The sequence below is a fragment of the Puntigrus tetrazona genome, chromosome 15 (assembly GCF_018831695.1).
Source record: "Puntigrus tetrazona isolate hp1 chromosome 15, ASM1883169v1, whole genome shotgun sequence".
Taxonomy (NCBI): Eukaryota; Metazoa; Chordata; class Actinopteri; order Cypriniformes; family Cyprinidae; genus Puntigrus; species Puntigrus tetrazona.
The window spans coordinates 13,412,210-13,433,607 of record NC_056713.1 but is presented as its reverse complement, the minus strand read 5'-3'; the positions used below and the strand labels follow the sequence as shown (position 1 = coordinate 13,433,607).

The following is a 21,398-nucleotide window of genomic DNA, read 5'->3' as shown; positions in this document are numbered from 1 at the left end:
CCTTGCTGAATAAAATTGTGCTATTATTTTTCTTTCTCATGCTCCTTTTTTTTTAAAGAAATCTGGCTGACCCCAAACCTTTGAGCAGTAGTGTATAAAAACATTCATACTTAAATTAATGGGCGCATACAGATACAGGGATAAAATATAATAATAATCAAGCAAAAATATTGGGTAGAGCACTGCTGTATGTTTATGCTGAAATTAACAAAACTCAGAACAGATTCCAGTCAGCCACACATCACCTGTCATGCACTACATACATTATTCCTGAATAGAAATCTCAGCTGAATGTAAACTGCATTCAAGGTACATACACTATTTTGAGATCAATAATTAAAAATGTCATTCAAACATCCATGTTAAAAAACTGAAATGCGACTTTCCAAATGCAACAGCCAACCACTGTCGGTGAATATGGAAAGGTAAAGGGAAGGACAAGTACGGATCTAAACAAAATCTACGTACATCTAAGCTAGTTCTGATGCACACAGTACACAGTTCTATATAATTAACAAAATGCAGTCACATTCTGACCAGTCTGATCTGCCATGGCACGGATCACATGCTAGAAATTACCTGTATTTTTTAGCCTGACTTTTTGTAGTTGTATCTGTAGCTAAGGAGAAGTAACAGAGAGTTAAAACCGTATGAGGAAGTTTTTCTTTTATTTATTTCTTTTTTTTTTCTGAGCAAATAACATTAAATCATCTATCTGGATGATCGTTCATGCTATTACTGTTCATTATCCTCTACCTATTTTCTGTCTTTCTTCTGTTTGAGCTGTTTGCTTGTTTTCTGTAATGAAGAAGATGGTCCAGAATTGAAGGATGGGTGGCCTGTGTTACTTCCTCGGTCATTTTTGTGTACCAAAACGAACACGAAAACACTCACCTTGTGACCGGAGATCTGCAGACTCTCTCAGGTTCGTCTGTGACCCTCAAGAGGAAGACAAAGGTTCACGTTAGGAATAAACCAGCCAACAGAGCCGCAACCATTCTCCCTCCCACCCTCCACAAACAACCAATCGCAAGAGTTCACATCTAACACCACAGACTGTTACATTGACGTCACCTTCAGCAATCCACAATAATCACCACTGACAACAAAAGAAAGTGACGACAGTGATGGATTTGCAGGGTGGGATTATGTATTAAATATATTAATGGCAATATTAATTGTTTAATGTCACTGTAACACGCATTAAAGAAACATTCACTCTTGCGTCCTTAAAAGCTCCACCTAAATGAACGTATTTCTTTGCGTTATGTTTTTAGGTTTGTTAAACTACTGTTCTACATGAGACGTTAGAAAGATATTAGTAGTTATTGATGTAGCTTAAACAAAGAAAGCGCTAGCCGACTGATGTCCACGTGAGGGCGCTACGGATCAAGACTGCTTTTGTGAGGGCTTGTGAAACTTTCCATTCACATGATGTAGCGAATGAGGCAGCCAGTGGATTCCCTCTTAAAGGGACAGTACAAGGGCCTCTTCCTCAAACATTACAGCGAAAATTGAAGGGCTTTCTGTTGGGTGTGAATGAACTATATCTGAAAAAGTACGTGGTAGGCAGGGGAGGCAAATGAGCTTGGCCAACGGTGAGTGAGATTTAGCATGAGAGGACGAAATACATGTTGCATAACTGATCTGGGTTTAAAGTGGAGAGAGGAAACCCCTGCTCCGCCGGCCTTGTGCAAAATTAGGCTTCTGTGATAGATAAAATTGTGTTAAATGGCTGATGCTGCATTTTTTTTATTGTATTAGGTTACTATAATCGCTAGAAACCTGAAAAAGGCACACAGTTTTCTTTGGACCAAGCTATATGCCTTGCCTGTGAATGAGTAAAAAGTCAGAGTAACGCATAAATGAGTGCATGATAAAAGTAGTACATGGATGGTGCTGGTGTAAAAGACCCCTTGAGCAAATAAAAATGTAAAATATTAGCAAAAGTGTTGTTTTGCTAAATACATTAACAATAACACCCCCAAAAAACTTTATTTTGTGTCACCCTTATGCTGTTTCAAACATAATTATTTTCCATTTTGCATTATATGACAGCTGGGACTGTCATGCTGCGGAAATTATAAATACATTTGACAAAGACTTGTAAAATCAGTTAATATGACTAATATGAGCATTTGTTTGATTAGCTTGCAGCAGATCATAGCTGTTGTTATTTGCTCTTTCAGTGTGTTTGTTTCTTAAAATGTTTTTCCATTTACTTTTTCCCATAGGGACTTTTACAGTCTTCATAAGAAATAAGAAAACCATGAATTAAAGGGATATCTCATCCAGAAATGAAAAATCTGTCACTTGTTGCTAATCCTCAAGTAGCTCCAAACCCTTTAAGACCATGTTCATCTTAGGCAAACAAATTAAGATTTATTTATTTTTGCCCACAAAATGCATTATCTTAGCTTCATAAAATTATGGTTGAAACACTGATGCCCACCATGAACTATTTTAATGATGTCCTTACCTCCTTTTTGGGCCTTTAATTTAGTTGCATTGCTGTCTACGCAGTGTCAGAAAGCTATCAGTTTCTTAGAAGATATCTTAATTTATGTTCTGAAGATGAACAAAGGTCTTGCAGGTCGGAAATAAAATGAAAGTAATTAATGACAGATTTTTCATTTTTGATGAACTAACCCAAAGCAAAAAATATTTTAAAAATGAAAAAAAAACTAAGACATGTCTACTTAGGGAGACTGAAGATTATGTAATTCACAGTGCTTCATAATAGTGTGTTGATGCTGAAAATTTATTTTGGTGCAATTGGCAGAGATTGTCAAAACATAAGGGTGAGAAGGATGACTATACAAAATGTAACTTTTTTGAGCAAATTATCCTTTTAAAATGCAGCTAAATGATTTGTGTATAAGCCCAAGGAGGCTCTCTGACAGCCAGCACCAACACAGGTGCAAAACAGAGCGGTGAGACTGTGAGTATTTTAACAGACTGAGAGATGGAAAAAGGCCACAAACAGGAAGAAAACTTACTAACTGTTTTTGATCCCTGTGGCAGAGTGCAGCCCGAGACTGACTTGTTTGAGCTCTGGCGCTTAGAGGGGTCAAGATTGACCCTAAAGGTTGATGAAGGGAAGGAAAAAGGACAGTGAAGAGAGGGACAGTTTGGTAGACAGAAAGAAGGAGGGGAACAGGAAGATCGAGAGAGAAATAAGATTGCAGCAAGGAAAAAAAGCAAAGAAACAAATAAACAAAATAGAAACACTGAGCACCCAACAATAGCCAAGACCAAGAGATAGAGGGACACGGGGGGAGCAGGTGCCTGAAGCTGTCGGTTAATAAAAGAGGAGGCTTGAGGAAGAGTTAATGCAGAGAGTACATATGCAAACTTATGCGAAAAAAGGACTTTATCCATTGGATGTCACCCCAGATAGGTTAATCTAATCAGGAACTTTCTTTTAAGAGATGGAAGTGTTGCTCTAATCTAATAAAGAGCTTCTAGTTGCGTATCCCTGCAAAAGTCCTTTCTTTCTGGCTTTCAGCCCAGAGAGGCACATAAACAATTTCACCGAGGATGCTGAAGAGCAAAGCGCCCCATCAGCGTTCCTACACACTACTGAACATCTCAATTACATTACAGACTCCAAAAGCTCCCATATCTAACTCCATTACCTCCTCGGATTCCACAGGACAATGGGCACCAAACCAAATGAAAGATGACTTTGTAAACTGATTGGCTCCAGCAGTGGAGCCTCTGTCGTTTTGATATTATGCAGCTAATGGGCCGCTCACGTCAAAGACGATAACTATAAAGATGACTATAACTATAAAGTTATACAAATTTCCTTCAAATTCAGGGAGGATAGAGAAACAGAAAGAAATGAAATCATTAGAAGCACTTTCAGGATTTTTCTAGCTGGTGAACATTAAAAACTCACACAGTCAATCAGAATACATCTACACCAATGGACAATAATTATAAAAAATAGATGGTAATATAGTTATACTTCTGTTGGTGTGGATGCTGTTTTTGCTTTTAATGTCTATTCGTGACTTTTTAATTTTTAAAAAGTGTCCCGGTGTCCTCTATTTTTTTTTCTGATATAGATGTTATTATACTTATGTTTATTTTTCTCATCCACTGGTGGGCATGCTAATATAGTTATTTGAATAGTTATATTTATAGTTTTAAATATAGTTTTTGTTATAGGTATATTTATAGTTATTGTCTATTGATGTGGATGATAATATAGTTCTGTCATGACAAATCTGTATGTAATAAATACTGCTGCTGCCCATATATATATACCGGTATATAAAATAATCCCCATATATAACATACATGAAATGACCTCGTAGCAGATCTATACAGATGGAGCCGGGGAAGAGAGTGCTAAGTGCTAGCCAAGCATTTGAATGTTGATGTAAATAAAAAAAAAATCAGCGGCGCAATGTGATTATATAAGATTGAGTTAGAACCTGCCTCTGCACCATCTTTCATGAGTTTCATGACAAAACTTTGCATTTATCGTTATAGTTATGTTTGTAGTTATCGTTCTTCAGTCCATAAAAAGGCCATAAAAACATCCACAGACTGTACGACGCTAACTCTAAAAGGTGGAATATTTGGAAAGAGCTGTTGATACTGAACTTGATTTATTTGGATCTATTTTTATCTACAATATTTTTAGTCAAGATTAAACCGTCGCTCTCTTCTTACCTGCGGGTAAGTTTTGAGGTCAGCTTAGTGAACAGGTTTGTGGTGGCACGGCTACGGGAGTGCGGCAGAGGGCTGGCTTCATGGGAGAGGGTGGGTGAGGTGGGGGGTGCGTGGGTGGGAGGCCGGTGGTCTCGGAGCTGTCCCCCGTGGAAGGTGCTGCGGATGGTGGAGCCCCTCGTCAACCGAGAACGCTCGGAAGATGTGGAGCTGGAGGCCCCGGCTCCAGAGATGCTGTGGGTGGATGGGGAGGCTGGAGGTAATCGATGTGACAAGGAGCTGAAGATAGAGACAAGAAAATATGAATGGAAATTAAATTCCCCTGATGATATGAATGATGACCACCCAAAACAAAAATTTTAAGATACTTTACTACCACCCTGAACATTTTGGTAGCAAGCTTTGCACGGGCAAACACGCAAAAATGCACGTGAACATGGAAAAATGTAGCTTTAAATAAAGCTGACAGCGCAGTGATACAGTATCATTAATCCTGCTTATTAGCAGTCATCGTGGCTCTGACTGAAGGTTACTTCGCTAGAACTTAATCCCTAAGACAAAGTCCAGAACGAAACAGAGTAACAGCTTCGAAGCGATACGATTAGACCAATATCAGATCTCGAGGCTCAGAGAGGCAGCTCCGCTTGGGTTTAGTTGAGCGTAAATGTGAGGCAGGATGCTGAGTCACTGAGGCATGAGCTCTCTTGTGTTCTTATTCCCATCTCAGAAACAGCCACTTAAGGCAAATTAAACCTGAACCCTTAGCGGAAAAAAGCTTGCACACGACTGCACATCTGAATGCTGGAGATAGAGATATGTAGAGAATGGAGAAAGTTAGAGAAATCCCGGAACCGGGGAAACAGGAGAAAAAGTCAAACGACAAAGAAACATGACGATAGCACAACAATGCTACTGAGTACCGAGCTGCTCATAGCAGTGGTTTACGGCTTTGGGTGGTTGCCAGGGTGTTGTTACCAAGGACTAGGAATGTAACTATGGACCCAGAGCCTGCTGAAAACTGATACATATATGTGATGATTCAAACTGATTGATGTTAAATGAATCATGATGCAACTGGGGGTAGGAGTTTGTTTTAAATAAAAAAAAAATGAATTACACAATCTAATTTAGATTAAAAATATGCAGCGTTTTGTCAGAGCAATCATAATAGTACAGCTTTTCATTTACAATTCTGTCTTAAATTTCATATTGTTAAAAGTAATTGTATCGTGAATTTAGTACCGGACTCGTATCGCAGAATGAGTTAAGTGAATCGTTACATTTCTGCCGAGGACCCCTTGAACACTTTTAGAACGGCTTAGAAAAGCAGTAGCACGCCTCTCCTTTCGATGAGCAGTAGAAATAGAGATGTTTTCCATAGCAACCAGCACTACTAATGTCTCAGTTCAGATGGGTTCACAACGCAGACGTGCCGCTCTTGGCACCCGACTGCCTCTGTCCTCTCCGTCTCGCTTAGTTTTGGCATAAATCTAACAGATCTCACATGCTGCCTCAGTCCGCCCACTGGCCCCGGGCCACTTCACTTAACGCTCTAAATAACCCTGCGTTGATGGACCTTACACACACACACACCGACAGGATTTCCTATAGCAGAGTTTCACATATTAGCTTATATTGGTCGGAAACACTGCAGTCATTAATAGCAGTTCTGGGCAGAAAATTAACGTGATGAAAGGTTGAAACAGCTTGGCTGGGCTGAGCGTATTCAGTGCGTATAAGGGGTCCAAGAAATCTGAGACTAGTCTGGGATTTAATATCTCAGAATTTGTTTTGAAGATTTTAAACTAAAGTGAACAAAAAACATCAAATGGCAAATCTGTCACTTATATTCATTTAAAATATTAGTTTTCTCTCAAATCATTACAGTATTTGCAATAAAATAATGTGCGCGACGTGGACACGTGTACTGTACTAGCTGGGCTCGGGGGAGGCAGGCTTCTTTGGGTCAACCAGTCAAGCAGCCTTATGACCCAGACAATCCACGTGCCTCCTCTTGCTCTCTTTAAGTCACATGACACCCAGTCTTTGGGCCTCCCCCAAAGAGGGGGGAAAAGAGAGAGAGGAGGGTGATGGAAGGACAGCTAAGCAGTCACCATCTGCCACTGCTGAAGCATAACAGACCAAATCCATCTCAATAAACAAGCACACAGAAAAACATTTTAGGCTTCAGCATGTACATCAATTATGAAACTTCAATGCACATGTACAAATGTAAAACACAGAGACACATTTTACCTGTTCTCTTTCCCATTCTGTAGTAAGGAGTGTCTGTCGGTGCTCGTGCGGTCCGTACACACATAAGTGTTTCTGCGGGTCATGGCACTGGCGGGGATGTTGTTCTAAAGCATGAAACAGGAAGCAGTTTGAAAAAAACTAAACAACGATGGATTTAAACACAGAAATGCTATCCTGATATAACCAGCTTTTCTGGCACAGTTGTCCTCAGCGGTTTGTGCATTTACTTTCAGGGACAAGCCGTTTGGGAAACATCACTTTATGACCAGAGAACGCAGATAACGAATGGGAACATGTGCCATTATATCCCGGGGGAAAAACTGTTATTATTGATGTATTTGCCGTGCTGGAAGTTATGTAACATTTAAATGGATGGCAGAAAGTCCAGCTTCCCTTTTCCACGAAATGAAAGTAAAAGGCGGCGATGGCTGTAAGCGAGGTTAACAGCTTAAATATCAGGTGGTTCAGGTGGCAGAAATATCTCATATGACTTTAAAAGAAGTGCAAAAGTCCTCGACTCCTACTGAACTACTGAAATTAATATTTCCTGTAACAGTATTTCCTGTGCTTGCTTACCGTGGTTGCATTGATGTCTTTGCGGCGGTCCGGGATCTCAGCTTTGTTGGGGTTGTTGGCTGTGCTGACCATGGGGCTCGACGGCGGGATGCTGCGACTGCCCACCACACTGCAGCTGGTCTTCCTCGACGGCAGACGCTCTTCTTTTAGATCCCCCTCTCCTGTACTGGTGGGGCTTCGTTTGGGATGGGTTACTGGCACTGACGGCCCACCTGACAAACATTATCAGTTAAACACAATTACATATAATATTAATAATAACAATATTAAAAACAATAACGATAGTAAAATTGTTGTTGTTATTAATAATAATAAATAGATAAATAAAAAATATTCTTACTATCATTACTAATTATGAACTAAGTCTATTAATAATTACACTGACATTAACAATTATAGAACAAATGATATGTTCAATCCTGAATAAATACTTTTTTATATAAATACTCATTATTATTGTTGATAATATCAACTGATTATGATTTTCTTTCATTAATTTATTTATTAAATGGCAATTATAATAATAACTGTAATGTAATTGTTATTAATGATATTAATATTATTACTTTTATATTATGAATAGACACGTGTAACAACAACAGTAGTAATAATGGTAACACTTTATTATAGGTAACACTAGTTAAAATGTTATTTCCACAACTTTTTCCTTAATAAATTTAAATTTAAAAACTAGTTAGTAAGGCGGTTGTTAAGTTTAGGTATTTGGTAGGATTAGGGTTGTAGAATAAGGCATTAATATGTGCTTAATTAGCACTAATATTCTAGTAATATGCATGCTAATAAGCAACTAATAGGTCCAACAGAAAAATAAAGTGTAACCATAATGATTTATAATAATCACCATTATTTTGAATAATGATAAGTATTATTGCCATTGCTATGCTATGTTAATTAATATTAATAATTACTATTTTATTAGAAATAAATGCAAATTTGTGATTTATTTTTATTATATATATATATATATATATATATATATATATATATATATATAATAAATTATAATTACTCACATTAATATAATAAATATTAATAGTAAAAGTGAAAAAAATAACAATAGTCAAACAATTAACAAAAAGCTTTTTTAGACAAAAATTCAAAAATACATTCAGGTGACACTTTTTAAATAAATTATTCAAGGTTATAAATAATACCAAGCTACAATTGGCAGAACCCAGCAGCACTACCATAGATCTCCTTTGAAGACCACTGATCTAGGCTATTTATATAAAAGTGAAATGACCCGTGAGGGGAGTAGTGACTCACAGAAGTCGCTGTGCCTCCTCTGGCGGTGGTAGGTGGAGGCACTGCGCTGGGGTTTAGTGTGGCTGGAGGCAGAGGTGGAGCTGGAAGAGGACGTGGAGGAGTGTTTGCTGGTGCCATTCGTGATGGGACTGGGCCGCACTCGTGCTAGAGACAGGCTGCTGCTCGACCGGGACTCCGTGCCGTCCTTCATAGGAAACATACAAGATATTGCACACTTATAGGATAGCACATAAGCTGTTGTTAGGTCAGCGTTAATATCTTTCTCACCTCATTCTTGCGGCCTAGCAGCAGATACGTGGCAAATATCTCATTGTACTTCTGCGTGCTCAGGGCATCTTTGATTTCATCACGGGTGTAACCCATTCCTACCATCACATCTGTATGAACAGAGAGAGCAAAAATAATTAAACAAATAAGCAAGTAGCCATTTAGCATACATTTTTACCCAAACCTGAGTAATCTGGTTTTAAGTGCCTTGTTAGGATGTTTTTTTTAAGCCACTGGTTTTTCTGGTTGCTACAATGCACAAATCAGTAATCTGTCTTGGTTCATATATAGGAAAAATAACTATACATCTTAGAGAGGTCATATGCTGATTTCAAGTTTTTCTTTGTCTTTGGACTGTTATAAACTGTTTGTGCATGTATAAGATCTGAAACGTTGTTAAATTCTCAAAACCAAAGAGATTTTCTTTATAAGAGTTCTAAAATGCCTCATTTAAACACGCCCCCTTTTATCTACATCATTGTGCAAAGAAAAGTTAACTTTTATTCTCACTGTAGTATCGTTAGTATGTTGTATTACAAAAATATGTAAGAAAAAAGCATTGGCATCACAAGCATAAATGTGCAATATACATATTGTTATTATGAATATGTTTATATTCTAAAAAAACAAAAATAAACTAATAAAAATGAATTTTGTTCTTTTTTATTCTTATGTAAAAGTGTCAAAAGGGGAAACTGTCGCAGCATTTCTTACCTATACGGCTGCTGTCATTATAATCCTCCACAGGCTCTACATGAGGCTTCAGCTCGTCGCTTTCGTACCCGACATTGATCCATTTATCTTTCATGATTTGCTAAAGGGGAAGAACAGAGAGTCAGATAGAGTAAGCAAAAGCCTGCAAGATCCATGCAAACTCAATATGTTCGTGTTATCAGTTGAAATGGAGGATTGCGGGCCGCGGCCGCTCCTCCTCACCTCCAGGGTGCAGCGTTTGGTGGGGTTGAGCACAAGGAACCGGCGCAGGATGCTCTCACAGTCGGTAGACATGTAGAATGGCACACGGTATTTCCCCCTCAACACACGCTCACGCAGCTCCTGAGGGAAAAACACAGACTTCTATTCAACACCTAATCCAATTCTGAACCAGTCAGCCACCGAATCGCCCCCACGGCACAAAGAAACAATCACAGCTCACTTGACCTACATTACTTGAGAGCAAAGCAATTCATAAGAGCTACTGCTGCACGTGTGGTGCCTAAGAAGATGGCTGAAATTTTGCCTCAACATATTAAAATGTTTGTTACAAAATGTCATTAAGATTAAAGTTGAACATGTAAACCAATAAACAGACAGTGCCACGTAATGTAGTACTTAATGTAGATCTTTCTTCAATAGTTGAATTTTGATTTGAGTTGTTGAGTTTTTGATGAGGAGAAAAATATAGTATCTGCTGATCAGATGTTTTTACTAAAATATAGATAATAAATACAGCTCTTAAATAGAGTAACTGACTGATACAAGAATTAAATAAAAAATTTTATTGACCAGAAAAACTTAAAAAAATGTATCAATTAAAAAAAAGTACCCTTATGACTTTTTTTGTGTCACAATGGTAATATACATACATTGAATAATTACAGGACATTACAGATCTTTATTTATTGTATTTGCTGATATTTGATTTATATTGGCCAATATTGTATATATACCTGTGTGCATTTCTATTATATTTTAAAAACGTAATAACCCAGGACACAAAACACAAAAAAAGTTGAAAAAAGACAGCAATTTGCACTGATTTATAGTTTGTTATGATAGGACAATATTTGGCTGAAACACAAATATTTGAACATCTAGAATCTGAGGGTTTAAAAAAAATTAAATCTAAATATTGAGAAAATTGATCATAAAAGTAAAATAATCATAAAAGAAAATATATTTTTCATGCTAAAAATTATAATGATTTAAGATTTTCGACAATTTCATTTATTTACACAAAATAGTGCAGACTGTTAACTACGTTATAAAAAATACTACTGGCTCATTATAAAAGCTACTAAGGCTACTGGCTCATCTATATTAGGGAGGAATTTTCAAATTGGTGTAAACACGCCTACCACTGCTAAAAATATAAAACCAAAACATGTATCTATATAAATATGATTGCTGGGTGACTTTGGCACCCTCACGCATCCCTGTACTCTTTTACAAGGCCTTTCTTTCTTTTGTTGCTTATACTGAGTTTACCTTGAGGTTTTGTCCGTCAAAGGGCAGTGATCCGCTGACCAGCGTGTACAGTATGACCCCCAGACTCCAGATGTCCACCTCTGGCCCATCATACTTCTTCCCCTGGAAGAGCTCTGGGGCGGCGTATGGGGGGCTGCCGCAGAACGTGTCCAGTTTACTGCCCAGCGTAAACTCATTACTGAAGCCAAAGTCAGCAATCTTGATGTTGGAGTCTGCATCAAGCAGGAGGTTTTCCGCCTGAGTGAGGTATAAAGTGGGGCATGCGAGCTTGAGCAGAAATGTAATAGATTTGAGCTTTGGGGTTATTTTAAAAGGGAGCAAAGTGTGTAATGGTAAAGCCGTCACTGTTTTATGAAACTCCAGAGGCAATAAAAGAGCATATAAGTCACAAGAAAGAACAATAACCTTCAGGTCCCTGTGAACAATATTCTTCTGATGACAGTAATGAACCGCAGACACGATCTGAAAGGAAAACAGTGACAGTGACATCTCTGATGCAGGAAACATTTTTACAGCAATTAAAATGTTGCATATTTAACACATTGACTAACATAAAATACAACTTGGTTTAGCTTATTTTAGATTTCTATTTCATGAAAAACGCACAGATTATGACGTCTTACCTGTCGGAATTTAGCACGTGCCTCCTTTTCCTTCATTCTCCCATGAGATACGAGGTAGTCAAACACTTCACCTATCAAAAAAACAGAGAGTAAAGCTTCAAAATGACTCTAATTTTTTAAACAATTCATTTAAACGTTTAAAGAAAATTGTTGAAAACAAATGTTAAAACAACATGAAACTAAGCCAGTAATTATTTATTTTTGTTTATTTGGTAGAATTATGACCAAAACATTATTAAATATTTATTAAATATTACTAATGATAATTTTATTTTATTATATATTATTATTATTAAAGAAGATTTTAGATATTAAGTGCAATGTGAAAAGTGCTATACACGTTTTCCCTGAATTAAATGTCAACTAATGTTAAAATGTCACACTATACAGTCTAATATATCATTTTTTAAATTAATTTTGTTAATTAAAATGAATTTAGGCATCACTGTACAGTATGAAAAATGTATATATACATAAATGAAACTTTTGAAATGTAATTTTATGAACATAACTAAGAGTAAATTAAAAATCCTCACAGATAAATTTAACAATCTTTATTGGTCAACAAGCCACATGGTACAGATACCTTAAATTGAACTACATAAATGTTTGAGTAAAGATTAAGATACACAGATTGGATGGGGAATGGATGTCATTAATATAACTCTAGATAAATTAATCTTAATCTATATAAATTATCGACAATCAATTGAGGATTTCCTGGCAAATGAAGTTAGTTTCTCTATACCCAACGAATGGGCGCAATATCTCATTCTTTTACGTATTCAATGACAACAGAATGAAATACTTAGAGGAAGTGATGGAGAACGAAGGGGAAGGAAATAGAGAAGGCAGATTGCCAATGTGTAGTATAAGCGCTGTATGCGTGCCTGTCTGCGCTCATACACGTGCATCAGCCTCATCAGATAGATTAGGAATGGAAACGTGTGATTCATTAAGAGAGCAGCCGACCCAAGCTCCATGAATAGGATGGGCTAAAGTTAAAATAAGCCTGATTTGACTATGAGCATCTTTACTAGCGGCAAATCGCTCTAGATTGCTGAGCTGTGTGGGCCTGGCTTTAGTGAATTACATGAAACCTTTAGATGAGGGAAGGAAGGGAAAGATGAGAAGCAAGATAAAAGATGAAGTCTGTGCAGCTGTGCTCAGAGAAGAGGCATGTTTATGTGTCAATGCGCATGAAGACAGGACACATGTGCGATTATTCATGTAGAAACTTCTCAAAGATAGGCTAATCCCATTGTATTAACGAGAGATAAAGCAAAAATAGCATATACCGGATGGTCCCTTAAACGTATTCTGTTGACTATAACGGAAAGCTGACAATCAAATTAAAGCGGTACCCAATAATGTAATATGCTACATTGAAGTAACTTTTTTGTGTTTGTTGAAGTAGGGAGGAATCGTACCACCACTGGCATATTCCATTACAAGGTATAGCGTCTTCTCCGTCTCAATCACTTCAAAGAGCTGAACTGTAGGTATGAGAAAAAAAGAGATAATTTTACCATGTGCAAAAAAAGCAATAAGTGAACTGAATCACAGAGAATATGTGCTGGGTTTTGACTCCATTAACTGCACCCAAAAAACATTTTTCACTGAAACATAGCTCTTTTTTTCCTTTCTGAAGATCAACAGTCCAACATGAACCTAAAATAAGTACTAAAATCCCTAAAACTTCAATCAAATCAAAAACTCTAATCAAATATAAAAGTGACAAACATAAAATAAAAGGCAAATGCAAAAATAAATGGATAAAGTGTATGCAACAGTATATAAATAATATTAATATAACACTGCTACAGATGCAAATATAAACTGAATGTACTTCAGAGATGGTCAGTATGTTTTGAGAGGCCTCGAATGTCAATATTTTGTCTCTACTTGTGAACGTTCACTAAGAAATATCTAAAATACTCACCTATGTTTGGGTGGTTGAGGCCCTTCATTATCCGTACCTCTCGAAATAGCTGAAGAAAAAAAAAAGACAGGAAACAATCAGTCAAATTTGCTAAAACAACCATGTGGAACCACAGAGAGCATTAGATATTACATAGCATATAATTACAAATAAACATAATTAATACAATTATGTATAATTATACACATAATTAATCAAAGCATTTTCGGCACTTTCAGATTCTCTGTTCGGTCATGTTAAGTGGTTGATAAACTCATCTCTGTCGTTTCAATGAATACATCACTAAAACATCAGAAGCGACAGTGACTGTGCAGAGACTGATGGACAGACATTCATCAGTTTGTGCAAATCCATAAATAGCATTTACACCGAAACCCACGATAAACAGAAAACACAGCCCACACTCTCTGACACAAGCCATGGTGCCGCCTGCTCAGAGACCAGCCTGTCCTTTCTAGCGGCAGTTAAATTGAACGGAAAAGAGATCAAGCCAAAAAAAGACCCGTCTTGTGAGCAATCTTTCTTTCTGTAGGACATCAGAGCTCTGCTGCTGAGAAACACGGTCTTGTGGTATGAAGCTGAATCGCTGTCACACACAAAATATTCTTCCAATTTATTACATTTTTGGACAAAACATATTTTAAATATATGCTAAATAAAGTTGTAAACAGCTAATCTACATATTGAAATTTGAAATATACAAATATATTCACCATTCATATACCATAATATATTTTAGAGGCATGAAAATATATTTCCAATCACAGAGTAGCCTATATTTATGCTAAATGCAAATGTAGATTGAACAGACTACCTGAGATCTGGATTTATTATTGTTTAAATAAATGTTTCTTATCTCTAAAATATATTTTTCCATTTTTGCATATATTTTAAAAAATAAAAGTGGGCAAAAATACATTTATATATTTAAATAAAATTAAATGTAGGCTTGTGTGTGGGCTTAAATGAGGAAAAATTATGACAGTAATTTTGTTTTTGTTAAGTACTTTTTTAAGTTTAGGAAATTCAACCTAATGGTCATGGCAAAATGGCAAACGAGGTGTGTGAGAACCGTCTGTCTGTTGTTTGAATGCAGAAGTTGATTGCTGCAAGGACCTTGTGCGACAAAAGGAGAGGGGCGGAGAGATGGAGTCAAAGAGAGAAGTGACAGACCAAGAAAAAGAGAGCGTGACTGAAAGACAAAGAGTCACGAAGACTGAGAGCATACGTGTGAGTCTGAAAAATAGAAAGGAAAGGTAAAGGACAGAGGAGAGAGTAAAAAAAGCATAATAAGTGGAATGCGTCAATGACTGACGGACACAACACCATTCGAGCTAATTCTTCCCAAACGCACTCAGTCACCCTGGGAGAACGTCGGAACTAAAGAGAGAGAGAGAGAGAGAGAGGGGCCATGTTTTCATTTGTCCTGTTTTTGTCCTCACTCGCTGCCCTCTGTGTGTCCCATCAGTTAGCTTCCATTTACCAATTGGTTTCATTTCAGGAGCCTGCGCAGCTTCACTTTCCCACCCCTGGGCCGAAACCATACCTTGACAAAAAGCATCACAACACAAAGCTTTACAAACTGATAGGAAATGGGGGCCAAGTTTACATTTCGAACACAGTATAAACATAATGATTATGAATACTACGGCTCTGTTCCAAATCCCAGTGTGCTGCCTTTACAGGCAAAACTTTGGTTTATTTAATTTATTTCATTAATTTAGTTAACAGACTGTTGAACTTTTGTTTATTTAATACACAATATATTAGTTCAAAGCAGAATTACTCAGTATTTTGAGCTATAAGTTCATATAGAGTATCAAGTAGTTAGCTTAGCAACATGCTAACATTCTTCACTGAAATCAGCTACGAATTATCTATTTGTCATACATTTGACTTTTTGCTATGTTTTGCAAAGTACAGTGAAGTACAGGATGCTCTCTTAGAAGGCAGATCAGTAGGTTTTGGAACGGAGTAAAAGATTAACTAAATTTCTTGATTGCTAGCAGAGCATGAGAATGAGGAAGGTCTTTTTAGCTGACTTCATTTCGAAAATGTTTGAGTTTCTGTCTCTCCAGCAAGGCCGTTTGAAGACGAACGACCTCATACAGCTTTATATTTGGCTGCTTTAAAGAGCAGGAAGGAATTCCAGTGCAGTTCTCTCAAGATTTATACCGTCTGCATGCTGACGGCACCCTAGGAGTTTTGTTTTTCTTCTCGATGCACATGCATCTGCCTTTTGGGCATAATTTGTTCTAACAAAACCGGTACAGGAGCAGGTTTGCCCTTTATTTACATCGGACAGGCTGCAGATAACATTATGCTCGAATTGCCATTACATGTATTTCGAGAAACATGAGGCCTTTTCACTAACTCAGAGAGATAAGAGATCTCGACATTTTGTCATAAGCAAGCAAGACTAGTTTTTAGACGCTGCGGCTGTAAAAATACCTTTTTAAGGACTGACAACATAAATTGCGGAGATAACGATAGCTGTTAGCCTGAGGTTTCTCATGTGCACTTCACATCTAACACTTCAACGGAAAAATGCAGCAGCTAACACGGTTCTGGTGGGACAGAAGGCATCTGTTTGAGGTCACTAATCTGTTTGTTTTACGCATGTACGGCTGGCTCACACAAACACAGATGCTCACAAATGCGAATTGAACTGATCAAGGCAGACAGGTTACATAATGACCCCGCTAATGCGAAAGACTCTGAGCCAGGAGCACAATCATTGTACAAAGAAAGGAAATCGAATCCACTTTCTCATCACTAGTTTACACAGGTAATTTAACTCAAATCCACTCCAGTGCGCTTCTGTTTTCACAAGTGTATTAGGTGTTCAATATAGCTCACATTCACATCTTTGACTTGTTTTCTAGTAAAAATATCAACGATCAATGTCAAATTACCATGTCCAGTTGATACACTGAGCACAGTAAGACTGGGAATGTCTATTAAGAAAGTTAAAATACGGTCTGTTTAAATTTTTATTTTGTTAATTGTATTTAATTTAATTTACTCATTATTTTCATTCACACACAGGTTTGAAATGGTTTCATTGTTATATAAATACTATGATAGAAGTCTCTTATGCTCAACAAGCCTCCATTTATTTGACTGAAAATGCAGCAAAATTGTAATAATTCATATTAATATTGTTTTGTAAACACAGTTGAGATTATTTGATGAATAGAGAGTTTAAAAGAACTATTTGAGTAGAAATCTTCTGTAACGATATTTGATTTTGATTGAAAGTGAAATAAAGACTTTTATATTGTTACAAAAAACAATATTTCAAATAATTTCATCAGAAATAAAGTATCATGGTTCCCACAAAATATTAAGCAGCACAACTGTTGCAGTAACACAATATTTATTTTTCATATTATTGTAAATAGAATAGTAGGGGCACTTTAATGCATATTTACTTAATAAAAGAAGTAGTTTCTTAAAAAAATAAACAAATTCTTACTGGACCCTATCCATACTGTATATTTAACGCATATATTTTATTTTATTCAGGAAAAAAAAAAAAAAACATGGTATTTTCCATCCAAACTGTGTAAGTGTATTTCTTTTACTTGTACGAGCAGTCATACAAGCTGGACGATCGCATGACATCAGGGGGATCCTGAGACAACATCAATCGTCACCTGGCACATACATACACGACGGTCCCTTGAGAGCGGCTTTAATTGAATTGCACATCAGCTGTTCACCTGAGCCTTAGAGATAACCATCAGATAATCCAGCCCCTCCCTCGCTCTCTTTCCTCACGCATCTCTCCTGCTTTTCCTCAAAGACGGGACTTCCTGGTTCATTTCCCAGGCTTTGGCCTCACGTCACCGTTGCTATGGCGACCTGGTATTAATGCAGGGACTTATCTCACCCCCTCAGTCAGGCAACGCTGTGCTGCTCCCTCAACACCTGCTGGAAAACCTACCTCTGCCCGCACGACTCTGCCTTACTGCTCCATTTCTAATTCCATTTTTCATATTGTTGACTTCTAGACTGTATTAATCAAACCCTGAGCTGATCTTCCTTTAGAGCTTAGAATATGCTTTCTTTCTTAGTTCCTCTCAGTATGGCGCTGTAGGTGAATGAGGTTGTGTTTGTGTTGCTGGACGCAAACATTTGTCGAGCCCAGAACGATTTGCTCAGAACCTCTTCACCTTGACCCCCACCGCAGGCCTCCCTCTGGTTAATCCAGCTCTTGTGCTGAGAGCCTGATTTCTCAGTATTTACAGATGCAAGGTGTGAAAACCATAGCCGGACATTTGCCATTCAGTTATTATGCTTATAAAGAAACACTTAAAAACTTAACCTCAAAATTAGTCTTAACTGCAATTGGTTTTTTTAAATTTTATTATTATTTGATATACTGTTATTATATTTATTAATATTTTGATTTTTTTATTTCAATATTTTCAGCATTCATTTTTCGAGTGAAATTACTATTGAACAATAAAAATAGAAAAATTTCTATTTAACGGTAGCAGAATAGAGGCAGATCTGGTGTGGAGCAGAATTTTTGCACCAATAAAGATTGCATTAAAAGACAATACAGAAATAGAAACCAACAACTGATACATTGCTTGTCACGCATATAAACTCAAATATACATGGAAAAGTGTTCATCTGGTGTTCAGACTAAATGTGACAATTCTTCAGCATTAGGCATATTTCCTCCTTCAACAGATCACTAAAAGTGTCTAATAACCTCTGTTCGCCCTTATCAAACTCATCATTCAGACATCAGCATATCACAGCCGTCCACATCCCACTGGGAATCATTTTTCATCTGCGTCTGCGTCCAGGCCTTCCTTTTTTCCACATCGTCTCCAACTGCTCCATGGTGAGGGGGTGAAATATGCAAATCAGAGGCTTGACATTTTTGCATGTCTGAACAAGAGAACAAAAACACCCACGCAACACTTCTGACATCAAATAATAGCTATGACAACGAATATTAGCATGTGAATTATATTTTGCCTCCAGTCATGTTACATAATTCCACAATTAAAGGGATAATTTACCTAAAAATGTAAATTCTGTCACCATTTACTCATCCTTATTTCTATCAAACTATATTTCTAATAAGACGTTTTAATAAAAGATGGGGTCAAAACTAGTTTTGCAACTATACAGGTTTTTAACACGGTTATTGTTGTTAACTAAAACTTGCATTAACATTTACATTTAGTCATTTAGAAGACTCTTTTAGCCAAAGTGAGTTACAAATGAGGATAAGAGAAGCAATCAATACCAACAAAAGAGCAAAAATATGCAATAATAATGTTGGGTTGTTGTTGTTGTTGTTGTTAAAACCATAATCAAAATGGCTACTTGCATCAATAACAATAAAAATAATAAAATAAATGTTAACTGAAATGAAATACAATATAAGAAAATGCTTGCCAAAATAACTTTTTTTTTTTGTTTAGTTTTAATTACTAAAATAATGTAATAAAGATATAACTAAATAAACACCAATATGTAAATGATGATAAAATGATCAATAAAATAAAAATAAAAAAAGCATTTCAAAACATTAACAAAAGAATAGCATATTAAAGAAGCTAAAATATGGCTTGAAAGGACATGAGAGTAAATAAATAATGACAGAACTGTGATTTTTGTGGGAAAAATACTTTTTAAAAATAATGAAAAGGCTCAACACAACAGTTAATTCAATCTTCCATTCATAAACACGGCAATTCATATTCTTCAAACTGTATCACATTATGGGAGGCGTCGACAAGGAGCTTACATGGTTGCCACATTATATCAAAATCTATCCGAAGACATTGTAAGAGCCTCTCAAGAGGCTAAGAGCGGTTCTGCATCCCTGCATATTCTACTAAAAATCAGCAAGACTGTTAGTCTGACTGACGATTGTTATAATAATCTCCCAGCAGTGGCTCTATGTCATAATGGTAATCCCTGCGTCTACATCATTGGCTCATTCTGTTCCCAAGGGGAAGGTTTTTTTTCAGTGTGATTGTCAGGAAGTTAATGGCATCCTCACATGACCGCAGTCGCTGTCTTTCTCTGTACTCCGTCTCATTCGCACCTAAAGAGGTCTAACGTGCACGATGCAGATGCACAGCCAGCTGAGCCCTGGAAGAATGTACTATTCAGACGTGAAAACGAAACAGAGAGCGTACGGAGAAACGGTGCAAACAAACATCATGTCGCTTAGAGTGAATTGTTCGCATATTTGAGCGATGTTAGCGAAGTAGACACTGAGGGATTTCAAAGTAGTTCTGTCCCTGGCAGGCATTAGTCCATGCCCACGCCATTTCCCTTGCATTGATCTGGAGCCCAGTGAGTGACGGAGAGAGAAAGAGAGCTGGATCACCACAGAGAGCAAAGCAGATGGTCTCATCAGGGCACAGTAACAGCTCGGGTCAAAGCTGCCTCTGGGGGGTCGAACATCAGGACAGGAAGTGCCAAAGAGAAAACCTTTGGCTTACCTAGAAGCCTCGTGATCGCTCAAAGCGAGGGAGCACATCCCAGAGGAACATTTTATTGCTCAGTGCTCTTTTAAAGCTCTGGAGATTTATTGGGGGTCACAGTTGTGTTTTTTTTTTTATGCAGGATGTTGGTCTGAATTTCTTACGGATATTAAAACCGTGTGTATATTAAAATAGACTGTGGTCATTTTGTGTAAGAAATTTGATAAGAAAGATGTTTAAGACATTTGTTTTGACAATAACAGGATCACTTTTGTGTCTTATGTTCTATGTTCTAATTAACATCAATATAATGAATATAAAAATTTATTCAAATAATATTCATATTTTTTTTTGTATTACAAACCACACACACACACACACACACACACATTCATGTATGTATTTTACGAAAAGTTGCAGTTAATGTAATAATTAAGTAAAATGAGCAAGCTGCATTCCCATTAAAAGTAATATTCTGAAACATGAATACTATTTGGAATAACTGTATTCTATATTTTGATATATATTAAAATATTATTTATTTCTGTGACGAGAAAGCTACATTTTTCAGCAGCATTGTCGCATAATCCTTCAGAAATCAGTCATATATATATATATAAAGTGTTCAGATTTGTATTATCAAAAATGTCAAAAAATTATGCCTAATATATTTTTGGGAAATATAAAATGTCGAAATCTTTGATCATTAGAGGGTTCAAAACATTTGAAATATTTTGTAACATTATACATATATTTAACAATTTCATGCATCCTTGATTGATAAAAGTATTGTAGTGTGGGATGGTATTTAAAAACCGGATTCAATTGCTCAATATTTTACCAAGTTATAAGAGAATAATTACTTGGTTAAAAGTTTGCTTTGCCTTCATGTCGTCATCAAGTGAGTCAGGACTGCCACTGGTCTCCCCTCAAAAAACAAAACAGGTGCATGATGCCCCTGGGCTTACTCACAATCTGTCTCCTACATACATACAACACACAATGCCCTACAGTGCCAGAAATAGTGATAATCTCATAATTAATGTCGCTTACATAAGTAATCCATAAGTATTTGGAGTTGCTCAGAAATAA

At 36.8% G+C, this 21,398-nt stretch overlaps 1 protein-coding gene across 4 annotated transcripts in view; it reads right to left on the bottom strand.

Annotated features, from left to right (window-relative positions):
* mark4b (MAP/microtubule affinity-regulating kinase 4b) overlaps positions 1-21,398 on the bottom strand; it is a 36,017-nt gene that overhangs the window by 2,218 nt on the left and 12,401 nt on the right. The window contains exons 4-19 of one of the 4 annotated variants that reach the window (XM_043258271.1): positions 13,843-13,891; positions 13,331-13,396; positions 11,901-11,971; positions 11,683-11,739; positions 11,278-11,514; positions 10,006-10,125; positions 9,784-9,883; positions 9,070-9,179; positions 8,803-8,986; positions 7,516-7,727; positions 6,940-7,043; positions 4,687-4,962; positions 3,000-3,082; positions 895-939; positions 757-798; positions 580-619 (exon numbers count right to left, since the gene is read on the bottom strand). In XM_043258271.1, the coding sequence (XP_043114206.1) occupies positions 580-619; positions 757-798; positions 895-939; positions 3,000-3,082; positions 4,687-4,962; positions 6,940-7,043; positions 7,516-7,727; positions 8,803-8,986; positions 9,070-9,179; positions 9,784-9,883; positions 10,006-10,125; positions 11,278-11,514; positions 11,683-11,739; positions 11,901-11,971; positions 13,331-13,396; positions 13,843-13,891 (1,796 nt within the window). The remainder of the gene's footprint in view (positions 1-579; positions 620-756; positions 799-894; positions 940-2,999; positions 3,083-4,686; positions 4,963-6,939; positions 7,044-7,515; positions 7,728-8,802; positions 8,987-9,069; positions 9,180-9,783; positions 9,884-10,005; positions 10,126-11,277; positions 11,515-11,682; positions 11,740-11,900; positions 11,972-13,330; positions 13,397-13,842; positions 13,892-21,398) is intronic. The other 3 variants (XM_043258274.1, XM_043258272.1, XM_043258273.1) reach the window with 3 other exon arrangements.